Source organism: Brienomyrus brachyistius, chromosome 1 (genome assembly GCF_023856365.1).
Source record: "Brienomyrus brachyistius isolate T26 chromosome 1, BBRACH_0.4, whole genome shotgun sequence".
Taxonomy (NCBI): domain Eukaryota; kingdom Metazoa; phylum Chordata; class Actinopteri; order Osteoglossiformes; family Mormyridae; genus Brienomyrus; species Brienomyrus brachyistius.
In genome coordinates this window covers 46,591,182-46,609,337 of record NC_064533.1, presented here as the reverse complement: position 1 = coordinate 46,609,337, position 18,156 = coordinate 46,591,182, and the positions used below count along the sequence as shown (strand labels likewise).

General features: G+C 40.3%; 1 protein-coding gene across 2 annotated transcripts; it reads right to left on the bottom strand.

Annotated features, from left to right (window-relative positions):
• Positions 1-296: 296 nt before the first annotated feature.
• LOC125736726 (ephrin-B2a-like) lies at positions 297-17,854 on the bottom strand. Of its 2 annotated transcripts, none has more exons than XM_049006334.1 (5): positions 17,096-17,854; positions 10,287-10,570; positions 5,073-5,165; positions 4,376-4,489; positions 297-4,083 (listed from the first exon to the last, which is right to left on the bottom strand). In XM_049006334.1, the coding sequence occupies exons 1-5, from the start codon at positions 17,203-17,205 to the stop codon at positions 3,680-3,682; spliced, it is 1,005 nt and encodes a 334-aa protein (XP_048862291.1). In that variant the 5' UTR covers positions 17,206-17,854; the 3' UTR covers positions 297-3,679. The 2 variants fall into 2 exon arrangements, with proteins under 2 accessions (XP_048862291.1, XP_048862292.1); XM_049006335.1 differs by having other exon boundaries at positions 17,535-17,854.
• Positions 17,855-18,156: the final 302 nt, after the last annotated feature.

Here is an 18,156-nt window from a genome sequence, read left to right as displayed (position 1 = left end):
CGGGAACAACGGGCGCAGGCGGGAACCAACCCTGGGCAGGTGCCAACACACCGCAGAACGCACACACTCACACAACTACAGGTCCAATTTAATCATAAGTAATCAAAAAGTATTTTGGCATTTTTAGTTTTATGACTGCGGTCACAGATTTTTATAAAAATGACCAATTCCTTTGGGGGAACCAAAAAAGTGCGATATATACACCCCCCCCCCCCCACACACACACACACAGCAACAGCAGTTCAGAAGCAGGAACTCAAGTACATATTACAACAAAGACATCATACCCACAGGGATTATTGGGACGTCTGTAACAGGAAAGTGCGGAATTTTTATTTATTTGTTGTTTAAATGTTGCACAGCCTGGCCTCTGAACTGAAGGGAAAAAACTGCAAAGAACAGATTGTACAAAACAAGCACAAGAATGTACAGCTGTTTCATACCATTATGTAACAAAATTAAACAAATAAGCACCACAACCATGGCACAAGTATGCAACAGTCAGCCTGACAAAGGTTTCTTTTTTATTTACTATTTTTAAAGAATTTCCATGAAACAATGCAAAGGGACAGGGGAGAATCTAGTGAAAATACATCACAAAAAAACTGTCATTTTTACAAAAGAATCTTAAAAACATTTTTCGGCAATGTCTTAAATATTTACACAGCCTGCTTCCTAAAAAGTGGACTCTTACATACTGTTATGTATATTGTTTGTTCCTCTTTAGTGTTCTATAAACTTTAATAAGGCTGTCATAATTCATATTTCATATAGATTATATCTATATATCACATATAGATATAGATATGATGCACACATGTACATACAGTTTCTTAAATACTGCATGGTGCAGAGTTCAGACCTGCACTAGCCATATAAGCACAGCATCCCACAGTAGTCTGAAGAAGCAAATCCCAACTAAAGCATAACATCACGGCAATATTTCATGAATGAATGCTATATAATGGCCCTTAATGGTCGGAGAATATTATGTATTAGTTGGGTAAGGACTTCAGATGTAAAGAAACTAACAAGATTGTCATATTCTGCCAAAAAAATTGGCAATTTTGAAGAAATGTTGTGGCATTAAATATACATATAAAAAAATGGTTTAAAATTGTTTCACAGTTTACTTAAAGTTATGGCACATAATCAAATTATTGAATGTAGTGAATGATAAAAATTTCACTAAAGCTAAACAGCAGGTTGAAAGAGTATAATCATATGTTAAGCTTATTAACAATGGTTTAAGAACACTTACTTGGGTACAGAATATTGTTTAAAAAAAATTGCATATTTGCAGAAATTTGGCCTCAGAGCAGCAAACTAGTTACCCAAGGCCCACCTTCTTAGTATATTGATATAGAGTGACAGAGTGACCGTTCAGCTATATGATGTAAACCATTCCAAGCGAATGCTGGAAAGTTGTTCACCGATGTGATTTCCGCAGTTTCTCCATATACTGTTTTTACGACATCTGTGAATTAGGTGGTGTGAAACCATGAATGGAATAAAAAGGGAAATAATTCATATAAAAATAAGGAATCTGCTTGAAGAGAAGGTATACAAACACACGCCCATGCCCTCGCCTAAACAAATTCCCAGAGTGGAATCTGTCCCACAATCGCTTGGGAATTGCTACAGTAGAGTGGAATAAGCTTGACAATGGATGGATCCAGCTAGTCTGCAACACCACCAGTTCGGAGCCCCTGACTGGATGAGAGAAGCTACTGACATTGTTTGGTTTTGAAGCACTTACAGAAACTCCCACAGCACCTGAACCCTTCCATCACCGGCCCTGTGGTTGTAAACAGGCAGCTTAGTGTCTGTGGGGATACGCTATGAAAATTCACAGGGACACAGAGCAAGACCACAATGCATTATTTATACTTTACCTATTCAGATAAAAAAGTGCTCTCTAAATCTTAAATAAATTCATTAGATTTGTTTGCGTCTTCCTTTACCCTCTACGACGTATCAAAATCAAAGGAGTGACTATATTGAAAGGCCAGGTTACCTGTGTTTGACCACACAGCACAGAACCGTGCGCTAAACTAACTTCCTGCGGCAGCTTTCCTTTCTTACCAGGGTTCTAATATCTGAAATGAAATTCAGTGAAAGGAAGGAAACTTCTTATTGTATGACTCTTGAACTCAATTATTTTCTCCATCAGGGAAGATCCTTTAGAGGGAAGTTCACTCAGACCGTACGAAACTCGATGTGATTGAGGTTGCTCTGCTGATTTCGCACTATATTTCTCTTTGTGGGTACAGGGCACAAGGATGGGCTGATACCAGCCCAAAACCTGGATCATATCGTTTCCTGGCCTGATACGAGACCCAAAATCGACTGTGACAATACAACAGAAATAAAAATGCCCAAATTCTCACAAAGTAATATCCTGTAACTCACAATCATAGAGATACTGTATGAGTGCACTTCTTCATTCTTCCAGGTTTTTCCTGCATTGATAATTCTCCAGTCTTTTACTCTCTCCCCTTCCATGTGAATCTTCTCTCTAAGCTTCTAACCCTCTCCTCAATAGGGTTTAATTACAGAAATCTTCAATGGAAAGTGCTGAAACGAAAGTGAATAAATGTCGACTTGTAAAGACTAAATGAATGGTTATATAATCCATCCACCTTCTAATCACTTATCCCATTATGGTGGAGGATGGGGCCTTTCCATTATAGCGAAGGGTGGAGCCTTTGCCCTTATGGTGGAGGGTGGATCCGTTCCCTAGCAGCATAGGGTACAAGGCTGGGGTACACCCTGGACAGGATACCAGTGCATCGCATGGCACAAACACCCACATATAATCACACACTACGGGCAATTTAGAGACATCAATTAGCCCAATTCTACATCTTTGGACTGTGGGGGAGAAACCAGAGAACAGAGGGAGAACACATGGAGAACAGAGGGAGAACACAGGGAGAACACAGGGAGAACAGAAAGAGAACACAGGGAGAACAGAGGGAGAACACAGGGAGAACAGAGGGAGAACACAGAGAGAACAGAGGGAGAACACGGGGAGAACAGAGGGAGAACACAGGGAGAACAGAGGGAGAACACAGAGAGAACAGAGGGAGAACACGGGGAGAACACAGAGAGAACAGAGGGAGAACACAAGGAGAACACAGGGAGAACATTCGCACTCTGCATGTTGTTAGAGTCAATATAAAGGCAGCAAACAGAAAGGAAACAGAACTTCAATCTGACGAGCATTGCACTAACTGTTAATGAGTGAAATACATTCATGAGATAGGCACAAACATTGGGACTCCCACTTCAGTGTCTCTATAACTTGTTTTCTCCCCACAATTCCTCTCCGGATCATCTCTAGAAAGCGTCAAATGATCAACCAAAGACCAACTGTTATTAAAATTAGTAAATGATTACCCATTCCTCTATTGCATTTCTCTGTTTTTACATCCTAGGCAAACGTTGTGTTTGAAGGATATTCCCAGAGTGAAATGCACCTTTCACAGTCCTTCACTCATCTGTGCTTCACAGGTCAGTGTCCAAGCCAAGGGTAACATTCGGCATTCTTAGCATGACAGGTCGTACCAGGAAGGAGCTCCGGCAATGGCAACAACGTGCCAGTCTTCCAGTGTCTTGACAATTATGAGTCCCACAATAATAATCTTTAAAAATCAAACGCTCAGTCTGGTGGAGCTCACACTTTATAGTAGATATTAGTGGGGCTCTGGGGGGCTATCTCTTGAACAATGTAAACAGGGTGGCCATAGTCACCGCTCACCTTCTCATAATGTGGGCAGAAGATGCTGTCAGCAGTCCTGAGTGGAATGATGATGTCACTCAGCTCGGAGCCATTGCTATGACCACCGTTGCCACGCTTGGGTGTTGCCAGGGATCTAAGTGACATAGTGACGGTGTGCTGGGGTGGATGCTTATGGTGCCTTTGCCGATATTTCAGCAGCACCACCACCAGGGTGACGATGATGATGATGAAGATCACGCTGCCAGATACAGCACCTACAAACAGTGCCACCTCAGAGCCAATGACACTGGTCGACCTGCCACCCTTTCCACTGGTCTCACCTTCCTGCTGCGAAGCCCCTAATGAAAGAAATTCACATGGTCATATGGTATCACATGGGGCCGCTTCAGTATAACGCCACCAGAAAAAAAAAATCACCTTAGATTTAATCACTCATAACTCAACAAAAAACTATCTACCTTGACCTCTCTGGGCAGCAACGGAACCCAGGACAACCATGTTCCTCACTGAAACCGACCCACATACATCTATAAATCCACTTTCTGTTGAAAACCACGTTCATTCATGAAGCCTGGTGGCATCTTCAGTAGGGTTAAGTTAGCATTAGCATTAGCATTAGTCTCTACCCACCGTGCTTCTCCACTGAATCATTCAGCTTCTTGTGAGAGACCTTCCCCAGTCCCTCTCGGTACCGGGGCGGATGTCTGGTAGGATAATCTTTGGATGAAACTGGATAACTGGGACCTGGAACAACACAGGTTTCACATACAGCTTTTTATTTAGGCTGGCTTCAGTTTTCTATATAGGTGTGACAACACCATTTACAGCATTAGAAATTTGTTACTTTTTTATATCTCTGGCCTTTATTGATGGGTGTAAGCTTCAGAAAGGTAGCAGGCGGTAAGTGATTTGCACATTTTGTTTTATCTTATGGGTAATTCATCCGGGTGTATACATCAGTGCTACCACTGACAATGCCCCATGGCTACAGAGCTCTGACACTGAACTGATAGTAGCTGAGACGCAGTAAATCCGATTTAGCAATTCTGACAGCTGTCATGACACCAGGAAGGCTGTGGGCATGATATTTTAATTTCAGGCTGAAAAATTATATGGGCTTGGAAAGAATCTGATGTAGAAGTAGCTAAACTGACATGCTTCATACAAAGCAAGCATGGATATAACGCAAATCTCGACACTAAAAAAAGTCCGAGGATGACAGCAGGTCTCATTACATGCACCTTAATCATGCCTTTTCCCCCCTTAATCTTTTACCTGCCCATACACAACATTTATTACCATCACGAAGGCCACTGGTTGCACTCACTTTGGCCAACTTTCATGACGATCTTCATAGATTTGGTCTTGCACACACCTCCTTCCTGGTTCTCCAGTCCTTCCAGGGAGCCATTAGATGTGGCTACGAGATTGAGAGAGGAACAAGGTAAACACAAGCACCCAGCATCAGTATTTTTCACAATATAATTACATTATATATCAAAGAAAGAAACCCAGCCCTCCCTTTGAAAACCTGCCACTGGCCTCATTGATCATGTATACCACACCTATATATTCAGTACACTGGTAAATACTGATTTCCACTCAGTTCCAAACAAGTTACATTTCACATGACTAAATGTCTAAGTTAGTAACCCTATCCATTAAGGCTGTTCAAAAATGTAGATACAGAAGTCCTATGAAAACTAAAATACGTGAAGATACAGCCAAGGTTCTCACTTCCCTACGCTGAAAGCAGAATCGAGGAACCGTCTTCTTAAAAGCACAGGTTTGCACCAATGTTCCCCATTCTTTCTTCTTAACTGGCGTTACGAGTTCAGTTATGAGCTTTTCTAAGACGTTACAGCAGCTGCTCTCCAAACACAATAATATATCCATTTATTTACATACATCTAAAGGTGTCCAACGGATTGTCATCGTAAGAGTTTTACCGGGCCGTGATTTGGGGTTGATAGGCGCATCGGCATAAATATAAATGGGGGTTCATAACAGAGTGGCTATTCTATCCTGAAACCGTCAGCTGGAAATTTTTCAAACGTAGTATGCATTTTATAATATGTCGAATAAATATAAGTCGTTTTTTTGGTGATTTCATGTTGGTCGAAGTTTGCGGTTATTTTCTATACAAATCAATCAGGTGAAACAAAACAAAATGTACGTGTTCAGGGTTGCAAACTCTTTCAGACTCTTACACAACAAATCTTATGGCAAATCTACAGTATATTATTCCATTCTGAACTTAAAATTAGCTGCATCAAAAGCGGTAGGGCAGTTTGCAAACCCTGCAGACTATTTACAAGGTAATGAAACATACATGAAAACGTGTGTGCAGAACAGAGAAGAGAAAATCTCACTCCATGCAGCTGACCTGCAACCCTGTATTTTATTTGAAATGAGAAGTAAAATGCAGTTTTCAACTGAAGTGGCTTATTATTCCTTTGCCTTGTTACTCTGACAAATAAAAAAATTAATGAATAAACATTATATGTGTCACTTTTTGTATCTTTTTTAAATAATAACATGGTGCCCATTCCCAACTGTAAGAGAGATTAAAGTGATCTGTTCTTTCAGTATTTATGTTAATGCAAGGCTTTTTTTATTACTGTTGTGGGATTAAGATTAATTTCACGCAATTAATCTATGGAAATAATTAAATCAATGAGAACAAAAACATATGACATAAACACGACTGTATTGTGGGTTTTATGGCTTTTTTGGGGGTCACCGACTGCTACTGTGAGGATTACTGACTGTCTTATTGTTGTTTTGATGGGCTAGCGGTATGCTAATGCTATCGGCCATTAACAAAAACAAAAGGTATGATACAATGGAGTATGTCGCTGCTGGTGGTTAAAAGGAAATCGCCGGTTCTATTGATGATAGGACCTTTCTGAAACAATCTCGGACCATGAAATAGGAAGGCAATTCACTTATAGCTCAGTAGCGGAATCAGTATTTTTTACGCACAGCGAATGCAACATTTTCCTTGGGTTTCACATGTTTGCTGTTTGTGGGCGTATATGCAGTCGTCTTAGGCCACTTCTGACTGGTGAGCCTGACTGGCACGCGCGACATTATACATGTGCTGTTTAATGTATATCTTAAATCGCAATGTTTGCGATTTGCTAATCGCGTTGTTTTAAATCGCGATTTCAATTTGAAATCGATAAATCGTCCAGCTCTACCTCTAACTGTATCCAGACAATAGCCAGAAAGAGACTCGGCCACCTGGAATGAACTCTGCCTTACCATCCGCAGTAAATTAAATTAGTATAGGTTATTTCGACAAGCACCTGCTACGGTAATAGTACATTTTCACTCTGTAATTCAATCACCTGTGTTCTCCTCAAGCCCAACATCACTCTGCTGCCCCTAGAGGCTCAGACAACTCAATACAATCAACATCCTGCTTGCCTAAGTTAATTTAGTAATGCAGATTCTATAACATCTGAGAGCCTATCCACTGACTGACTGCTTGTGTACTCTGACCTGTATTCCCTCCACTGGGCTGAGAAAGAAAGCCTGCTCCTTTCAAACTGCACCAAAGCCTGAAAACACTAAACAGAAGCTTCTCTGTTAAGAATAGCTCAACTATAGTTATGCATAACAGTTTTTCATGAATAGAATTGCCATAATGCATCTTTATATGTTCATTTTGTCCTAAAGCCTTTTGCCATTAAAATCTGTAACTCTAACCCTACATGCATCCACAGAGCATATATGTCTCAAGCAGAGAGCAACACCAGTGTTGTGTCGCAAGAAAATCCAACGAATCACCCTGCAGTAAATAGCCAAGGATTGCAAACACTTGCATGACCTTACACTTTTCCCAACAGACCTAATCTTTCAAAGCACCCCATGCAGTTTAGGATTATTTCCAATTGTCCATCAGTGTCACAAACATATTGCAAGACTGGCAAAAGAACCTATTATGATGTCATACCCATTCATATCTCCATTCTGAAAATGGTACCATTAAACAGACATACGCTGCAGTTGATCTTAAAGCGAAACACAAGGATGGTAATGCAGCAAAGACAAATGCGCAGCACAAAGTGGGAGAAACGCAGCGGGCACCACAGATAACACACATACGGCGTAGGGAGGAATACCACATCTTTCTCTTTGCAGACTGGGACTGTTTATTCATAATGGGGCCACGTGTCTGCAGGAGTCACACTGGAGTCACAGTAGAGGTACCCACCCGTGGTCAGGGTTACTAACACTCAAAGAAGTTAAGCGTTCACTCTTTTGTCACTAATTTGGCTATTTGCTTTCTTCAGAGGGCATCTTTGTTTAAAAGCTAAAACAGAACATCACTGTAATCACTCTGCAGGCACTGGAATGCTGTACTTGTCTAATTCACAGTCCAACATGTTTGATTCTGAAACTAATAACAAATTTGCCTCAAATATTAATGACATGGCCGTCGGCATCTTAGTTCTACCCCAGATTCCAGCTATTTCAAGCACTACCTTATAAACAAGAGTTTCTTTAACAGAACTAACCCTGACCAAGGCCAACACGACGTACCAGTGTCAACAAGAAGTTGCCTGTCACTTATCCGGCTCCAAAAATGTTAATATTGTCGAAAGCTTTGATGGTACTTGTGGAGAGGTAGATTTGTGTATAGTGGTGTATAAGATGCAGTAATTGCTTCCTGCTTTTCCCTGGTGCATGCAGTTATGGGTTTCCTGGTGCCACTTAACTCCAGAAGCTCCATTATCCTGATCGTAACCCTTGACAAGTCCACCATACGTCTCCGAAATTGGGTGGACCCTCACTAATGCTGCACGAAGGGGCAATACGGAAAATTTATCAAGGTTTCAGTTTTGTCTGTATTAATGAAATTAGTAATGGAACTGGAACTCAGATTTCTTCATTCAGCCTCAGGTTTTATACATATTCCGAGTTCTCCAGTGCATGAGACTATGAGTTGAGGCACAAAAACTGTATTTTTCTCAGTTGCCACTAGAGGACCTCACATTAATCTGAGCAAACATGCTTAATTTGCCATTCGCTCAAGTACAAATACAAGTACATTGGAATGATTCTCTTCACCAGCCCCATCTTGCTCTTCATAGCTTTTTGAAGGGGGGCAGCCACAACACAAGGGGGTCAGCCAACATGCAGCGCCCCCGGAGCTGGGGTTAAGGGCCTTGCTCAAAGGCCTGCAGACATGTGAGTGTTCTACCGAGGTCAGGGCTCAAACCACTGATCTTCTGAGCTGAGGCACAGAGACTTAGCCTGCTGAGCCTGTCACCGATTCAAACCCGAGCCGTATGGTGGAATACTGAGTTAGAGGATCACGAGACTCATTTCAGAGCTCATGAAAGAAGGTGGGTAGCTTTCTGACATCTTCCACACCCAAATGCGAATGTACTGACAGTTTCTGTTGACTGTATCCTTACTTTATGTCTGCTAACGTTGAGAATGGCGTTAGAGCTTACTAAAGCTTTTATCTGGATTTTTACCAAATCATTAAAACTATGCTCTTTATTGAACCCTCTACCCACAATATATTCAATCCAGTACAAACTCTGACATATACTGAATTAATTTCCCCAAGTGATGTAAGAAACACAAACTATCCATAGTGAATATAGTCATTATTCTTTCTGCATCTGTGTGGCATATACAGATTTATAGCGATTCGTGTGTTTTAGGTTGTCTAGGTTTAGGTTGTTTTAGGGGAAAGGCACATTCAAAATGAGGGTGTATGCTTCTTTAACGTTACATGTTACACTGTAATAACCAGTAACCCCGATATCTCCTGCAGCACCTTCAGACATAATGATGTGTAAATAAATATGCAAATTTTCTCCTTTGTGCAAACAGGTTGCAAGACCAGAATTTCCAATGAATAATTCATCAAACCACATAACCATTCGCTACAATGTGTTTTTGTCTGTGTTTCTTGACAGAAAGGCAGATCTGGAATTCAGACAGAAATTCATAAGAGTTGCATATTCAATAACAGCAAAATTTAATATACAGAAATGTAGATATGCATAAACATAACAGTAACAAAGTAACAAGAATGCTGTTTACTAAAGCAACCTTCAAATGTACCTATAGCCAGTCAGTTTTACAAATATAATCACTTTTGAGGATGAATCTGAATGCCTGCACACAATTAATTTAATAATTCATTTCATAAAATCAGAAGGAGGGCCATAATACTCTCCTAAACTGGCTTCTGTCACTTTTAAATCAATAATACATACTTAGCTGTTTAGCAAATGTCATGTATCAATACACGTATCAATACAGCATAAACAGTTGTTTCCTTACACATTCACAAGTACAAATGCAATCCCTGATAAGTAAATAAATGAAAGCGAATTCTAGCAACTTCGATTGTGGCTTTTTCAGACACTGCTGCAGGAGATCTCATGTCTGTATCGTTACTCCCAAAGCCTACATTAAGTGCTTTCAGGCAACATTGCAAGGGAGTGCAGCGTTTTCAAAAACTAGACCTTGTGGAGCTCCGCTACATGGAGTAATGAAGAGTAATACTCACAGATGATGTAATAATCTTTGCCTCTAAAGAACTCGAGACCCCACAGGTTGGGACTGAACTCTTGAAACTTGAGTGTGAACTTGACGTCCTGTTCAGGCTTCACGCAGTTCAGCAGCGGCGTGTCGGCTTTGGTGATGGTGCAGCTCTCCAACTGTGCTCTCTGAACCATATACAGCTTGTAGAACTCTGCCCCCTCACCCTCCCAACCCTCAACACGTGGGCACACAATGTCCATCTTGTCCCCGATCTGGGGGTACAGCACCATGCCCTGTCCGGCAACAAACCTGAATGAAAAAAACACACACAGCAATCACAAATTCTTCTCAGACTGCTATACGTACATTATTTGTATGACAGATTGAATGTGTTGCTCTCTGTCTTTCTGCAATCCGAACACAATCCAAACTAACTCTTATTTCCAGTGCATCCTGCATGTCTGACACCATTTCTAGTTAGCAAATGATGAAATCATTTTATCTGAATTTCCCAACACGTGCAATACATTATATCCTAAATCTTGTACAATAACACACTAAATCATGTACTGCATACCTCAAGGTTACTTTTAAATAGAACTCAGTAAAAACCAAGATCTATAGCCATAGCTGTGAAACTATGTACTTAAATATCTCTGCAGATTACTGTCCAAAAAGTGACCCTCTTTGAAGCAGTGTAACATAAACGGACATCAGCTGAGCTTTAAGTGTTTACTCTAGTGAGGCAGGATGGTTACTTGAATCAAGGGATTTGAGTCTTTTTTAGACCACGGACCCCCAAATGAAAACACAGCAAACTTGGGCCCCCCAGCCACTGGGGCTGGGTGGGCCTACGAATGGGGAGATCCCCCTTTAGCATTTTTGGAAAGTGCAGAGCACCTGCATCAGCGCCTCTGGGACCCTCTAAACCTACTTCCCTGCAGACCCCAGTTTGAAACCCTGGTCTGAGAGATCAGCACATCTGCCACCTAGACCATTGCCATTTATTTTAAATAAAAAATTACCATTTTGGGGTATTCTGACTCGTTTTCCCTTAAATCAGTACTATACAATTCATGACAATAAATAAAGAATTTAGACAAATATGTTAAAAAAACGACATTCAATAATAATGGTTGTAGAAGATGGAAGGATGGAATGCTTTGATTTAAAAAAAAAAAAAAGTTAAATATATCCAAGTTATAAAAGCAATATGAAACAGAAGCGGTAAAAAAAAAAAACTTGCTTGACATATTTAAAAGAATGTGTGAGTGTAGCTGCTCCAAGCATCGTCTAAGTTTAACCATATCGTCATCTTTTCTATTCTTTCCACAGGTTTCATTTTGTTCTCTTTATCAGGACCAGCAAGAGACGAATCTCGAACCTTCCTGCGTTGTGCTGACCCCTGCATTTCATCTCATATTCTACAAGTTCCATTATAATGCCTGCCTAGACGAACAGAAGTATATACACAGAGGAATCTCATCTCCGGCCTCTGCTGCAGATGGAATGCTTTGTCCGTACTGTAGTACCTCCATACAACACATTCATAACTTGCTCTCTGTCAATGAGAGCCACCTACACCGTGCCTTCTTCCACTTCCCAGTTAGTATTTGATGCTGCTGAAGAGAAACACTGGACAAACACAGTCACTGGGATGGCTCATGCTGAAGAGCGATGACAGATATGGTTCAATAGTGATAAAGGCCACTCTGTCTTTGAGCAAGATATAGTAGATATGAAAACATGAGGATTTATGCTGGGTAATAGAATGCGTCTGCTTCTGTTTCACGTGTACAAATTACCAAAGGTCTATGTGATCCATGTGAGGACTCACCCCTAACACGTCTTTGTGGGGGGAGGATAAGGCCAGGAAAGCTGAATTTAACATTAAAGAAAATACTTCATATTAATATACCTTACTATTACGGTGGGAGCCCCCCTTCTAAGGTTGCCCAAATGCATCACAGCAACATCCCAAGGCTCCTTCAAACGGATCCTTCACAGCCCAACATATCCCTAGATTCATTTCACGGAGGTAAAGTGGGTGTGTCCAGCCCAGGAGACAGTAGTAGGAACAGCAGCTGACGGCCAGACAGTCCCATTTGACAGCGCTTTCCATTCAACCTTCGGAAAACATAGACTATAAAGGCTGTGCCTTCACAGATCGCGTCCCTCGAAGGATGCGGCCCCTGAATTAGGAAACAGCAACTACATGATCTGAGTCACCCGTGGATTTGAGTCGCGTATGTGCTGCCAATCTAAGTCAACTGTTTTAGATATTAAAGTATTAAACTATTCAAGTAATAAAGGACTTTAGACCATCTGCCACACCGGCATCCTGGCAGTTATAGAAAGTTAAGGTCCATCTCATATATTTGCATAAATTTTGATTAAATTGCTGATTCCCTATATTGCCTGTATTGCTACTGGCAAAGTCCCTCAAAAGAACTAGACATGTGTTTTTTTGTATTTGGCTTGCTTTTAGTTAGCTTTCAGTTTTAGTTATTTTTTATTTGGTATTAGTTAGTTTTTAATTGCTTATGTACTTGGCTTTCAACACCGCCGCATGCACGACTCGCATCCAGGCGACTCAGATCCTGCAGTAATAGTGTTTGCACTTTGCACGCCTGCACATGCACAGCATTACACTTTACAGCATATGTTATGATGTGTACCACTTCGTTTCACGACATTTTCACTTCCTAACCTGATCCCATTAATATAACCTTCCACTACATCAGATTTGTTCTATGCACTGCGTGTGAGCGATATCCACGAGCCCAGAATGGGATTTTAAGCCAAATATCCCGATTTTGGATTCTTTGCGTTCTCTGTCTGTTTAATAGAAGTTCTGCAAAGCACCTGCACTTCTGTGCATTTATGGGTCTTGTTAGATACCCCAGTCCAGGGGCGTCAGAAGCATTTTGAATGTGGGGGGGGGGGGGGGACACACTGGCATTAAACTAATATTTTATGTTAAATGTGGGGGGGTCCAAACGAATAATTATGAAATGTGAGGGCAAAACACAGGCACACAGGGCAAAAAAGCGACTTCGCCGTAAGATGTCAAACTTCAACACTAGACTTCAATGACCTGACTGGGGAAACGTACTTGAAGTCAGACTTAAATACAAAGACTCAGTTTGTAAAGGCAACATAGGGATTTCACAGGAGCTTAACGAGGGGGCGTGGCACACAGGAGGATCGGATGAGCAGGACATGACAATGTGGTACAGATCGAGTAGTGACACACGTTATTACTGGCCATCGAAGTTTTATATGACGTTCAAAGAACTAATTGGAGGACATTAAAAATCACAATCTCTATGATTCACGTGAAAAGTAGATCATAAACATGTTCAAGATCAATCACGAAAAAGTTATCACTTCGCCCAGCCCTACTTTATTATATACTTTAAGGAATTTAATACTTAAAATATACTTTAGCAAAGATGAACCAGCAAGCCAGTTGCAGCATCCCACTGCATTACTACAAATCTACTCCCTCACTACGACAGGCCTTCTCACTCATCATCACAAATCTACTCCCTCACTACCACAGGCCTTCTCACTCATCATCACAAATCTACTCCCTCACTATCGCAGGCCTTCTCACTCATCATCACAAATCTACTCCCTCACTACCACAGGCCTTCTCACTCATCATCACAAATCTACTCCCTCACTACCACAGGCCTTCTCACTCATCATCACAAATCTACTCCCTCACTATCGCAGGCCTTCTCACTCATCATCACAAATCCACTCCCTCACTAACAAAGGCCATTTTGCTAAGAGATTCTGTTCAGCATGTGAATTAATAATAGAGACAGAACAGAAATGGGGCTAAATCTCCCAGCTTTTGCAGAGCCCCTTCTCCTTCTTTGTGGCCTGCCCCTTCTTTCCCTATCTGAACCCTTTCTTCATACAAACAAGCCTGTTCGCACAGAACAACCACCCGCCTTCAAGTCCCACCTCCCCAGCTTTCATTAAGTCTCCCCTCTTCCCCTCACATATACAGTCTGGTTTGTCAGTGTTTATTCTTTTCGTTTCCATGGAAGCAGTCTCATTCAGTCCACCTTTCGCTAAAAATGGGAGGATTTCATTTGCCCCTGCAATCCTTCTTTTCTCTTAAACTCCCTTGTTAAGAAAAAGAGGGAATGGAGGGCAGAGAAAGGAAGAGAGCTGAGAACGAGGGGAAATGAAACGAGCTTTTCTGTGCATAACAAATCAAGCTGCATCTTGTATTATCTCTATGGTTTCCTGAGCTCTCCTCATTCCCCTGGGATGTGAGTATCTCTGCACCTCACTGGTCAGGTGTTATGTCTATATAATCCCCTTACATGTTACACACCAGAGTGAGATGCTGCTTCATTTAAATATAAAAATTGTCAATCATGTTCTTTTTTAGGTTTAACAACAAAACCTCATGCAGTTCAAAGTGAGCCATAATGGATTTTATATCTGAAAAATCTGCACCTTCGAAGACAGAGTTATAAAATGCATACGCATAACTCAGTATAACAGTAATTTTTAGCTTATTTTCCTCGTGTTTTTAGGGACTTCCATTATTATACTTTTCAATAATGAAACGTATATGCAACAAGAATCCTATAATCACTTAAATCATAGCATTCTTATCTCTTAGACTTGGCTGTATTCTACAAGCCTATTCTCCATTAATTTTGAAAGCAAAGGGTTAAATATATTGTAATGACCATATCAACATGTTTAATCATACTCCGTGAAGATAATCAACCCAGTAATTACAGAATATTCGGTCTAAAGAGTATCATGGATTGCATTCGTTCCACTTTCACAACCCAGATAACCAGCCTGGTGTAACAAAGCTTTTCTGCTTCAAATCAAAATATAATATGTAAAAAATAAAAAAACGTGTTATGTGTGTTATCAGATAGACTGATAAAAAATGCAGATGAAGTAAGATGGATTTCAGCATGAGAGAACGTTTGACATTGAAAAAGAGAAGCTTTAGTCAATGCTATAAGACTTCATGAGAAACATTGTCTTGCATGAACCAAGTATGGCTGTATTTTCATGAACAGTTGTAAAAATATTTAACTAATATAATGTGATTATAAAACTATTTACCGTGCTGTCAGGTGGAAGAAGTAGATATGCTTTTCAGATCATTTTTATAATACGTTTTCCTACAAAGACGTGCGGCAAAGTGATGTCTGCACAATTACACACTTGAGTCACACTCTCACCCATGATGTTCAGTACTGCTCATACCCTCCATCACTAACAGCCCGGAGATGTATAGTATAATAACCAGTTTGAGGAGAATTTCATCAAATTTACATGGGAACTTGATAGTTTTTCCTTTTTCACGTCATTCTTTTGAACTTAAAGCTCATACTCTCATAATCATACTCTGTAACACTGCCCTGTAAAAACGTTCAGGTAAATGAATTTTCTTAATGATTAAAATTAATTAAAAAGTGGCTGATATCTATCGAGAAATTGATACCATACCATTACTCCCCAGGCATGGCTATAACTGTCTTCATATCTATTGCCCGCAGTTGCTTGTGTAGCTAAGGCAGATGGAGTTAAGGGTGGCTTTCCCAGCAGGCTCTGCTGCTATTTCACCGGCAGTTTCAGAAAAATTAAAATGACAACAACACACAGAGAGAACAGGAAGACAGGCCTCTCTTCCGCTTTGCAGTGACAGTCACATACTCCCCTTCAGTGTCTTTCTACTCCTACACCTTTCATTCATCAGCCACAGTTTGTCCTGATATGACACTGGACATAAAGGTAAAACCACGTAATATGTTACTTTGCTATGCAGCGCCAGTGAATGGCAATGTAGAATTAGTCAATCTGGGCCATGGTAAGAATATACACATTTATGTACTCTTTTGGCAAGTTTACTTGTAGAAATAAGAAGTTAAAGTTAACACGGTAATGTTTATAAGGAATTGTAAGCACATTCTTTGTACTGGATAACATCGGCTGAAAATGTGAACAGATTCTAATTCTTGTACAATGCTGATGTTCACAAATTATACATGTAAAACTGTTTTATAGATTACCGGAGAGCACTAAGTAACACTGGAAGAAGGACAGCTAGTTAGTTAAGTTAATAATTTAGCTAGGCCTATTCATTTACTTTTGGTCCCTATACCTGCAAATAATTCGTTATTCGTTTTACATTTCGTAAGGTGAGCATCACTATCCGTTGCAGTTTTCGCCTGAACTCTAATTATAATGACAGAAAACGACATTTTTTTTCCACTTTATTATAAGATTATCCAAACGTAACCAATTGCTGCAATGCCATAAATCCTTTAAATTTTAATATATAACGCTCACGTGTTATAAATACGCACCGGCACCGTGGGATTGTAATTTTTTATAATAGTAAAACACGGACCGATAATCATGAGATTGCACACTAAGTGTGTTTAAACGTACTAACGAGATATATATAAAACCACTTATTATATGAGGTGTCTTTGCACAAGATAAAAGTTTAAAACACCAGGGAATGAAATTCGCAGTATGACACTGGATGGACCGTGTATTTCACTGTAATGGATGTGAACGTGTGTGTGTGCATTTAACTACAAAAAAAGAGGAAAAAAACCCTTAAAACCTAAAACTACTATTTCTTAAATGCATAACTATATGAAATACCCAGTGGAAGATAATGTGTTGCTTTAGTTTGCTTTGTGAGCATTTCCCCTGAGTGTGCATATAACTATTCACAGCATTGGGCGCAACTTTACATGCGTTTAATTATCTTACATATCCTATATAATTAAATGTGCAAGATAGATTTAGGGTACTCCTTAAACTTACTTGGTGTTCGTTGTATTCCAATAGATAGACTCTAAAATTACTGCACTTGCCAGGTTTATCTTGTACGAAATCACGAAAACTCCAAAATAATACTTCCACAAGCCCCCCATTACTGCTTTGGCCAAAACCAAATTTAAAAGTCGCCTACAGGATGCAGGGAGGTTATCAGACTGTAATCCTGATCCAAAGACAGAGGAAATAAGAATTGATTAAAAAAACAATCTCTAGTACAGAGTATCCCAAAGAAGAGAGATGTTCTGGGTTTAAGTCCCATGGAGGAAGGACAGTATTTTCTGGAGTATGGCGCAGAATTCTCCTACGCACCGGGACAGACGCAACTTTCCTCTCGAGCGCAAAAAGCAAAGCAGGGAAGCGGCGATACCGAAGACACGCATTCAGATGCGAAGGGTCACATTCCTTGGAACAGGGAATCCCTCACCGCTGCTGTGGTTTACATGTGGCAATCCCCGGTGTCCCCAGAGATCGCAAAGACGTAAAAGTATTCATCCGATTTCATGGGTGCTCCGTAAAAAGAAACGCGATAGATTTATTCCATTGGGAAGCAACACGTATCGGGGACTAACATTATACGATGGTAAATATTAATTATAACAGATCATCAAATAAAATAAATCATTCCAAAATGACATTCCCAATGGAAAGAAAACGTGCCTTGTAATGAAATTATCAGTAGATTTGTTCTGCGAAACAAGACCACTGTAATCTAACGGAGTGTGACTGGATGGAGAATATTTAAGAGCGGCTTTTCACAGTCTCCGCCCAGGCTGCTCGTCACTGGGCAAACCTTCGCGAAAAAAGCCGATTTGTGAGAGATACGACGGCATATTAGTGTGCAAAATAGTAAAAGATCAAACAAACGTCAACAGCTCATAATAGACTGTTTGCAGTCAAGCTGCGTGTCACGCCGAGGTGATGGCGACTTCTCCGTTAATAATGAGAATGTTTAGTAATGTCAAGTTTGTTAACAAAATAACAATGATTATATGTCTTTACAATATTGCATGACTCTGTCTCCATTGTTATGAATTATTAATTTATTG

Coding starts and splice junctions, on each gene's coding strand:
- LOC125736726 (XM_049006334.1), bottom strand. CDS start 17,205: ATGGGGGGCTTGTGGAAGTATTATTTTGGAGTTTTCGTGATTTCGTAC. Junction 5,166..10,286: donor CAAAGATTATTACATCATCT/GTGAGTATTACT, acceptor TCAATCTCGTAG/CCACATCTAATGGCTCCCTG. Junction 4,490..5,072: donor CGTCATGAAAGTTGGCCAAA/GTGAGTGCAACC, acceptor GTGTTGTTCCAG/GTCCCAGTTATCCAGTTTCA.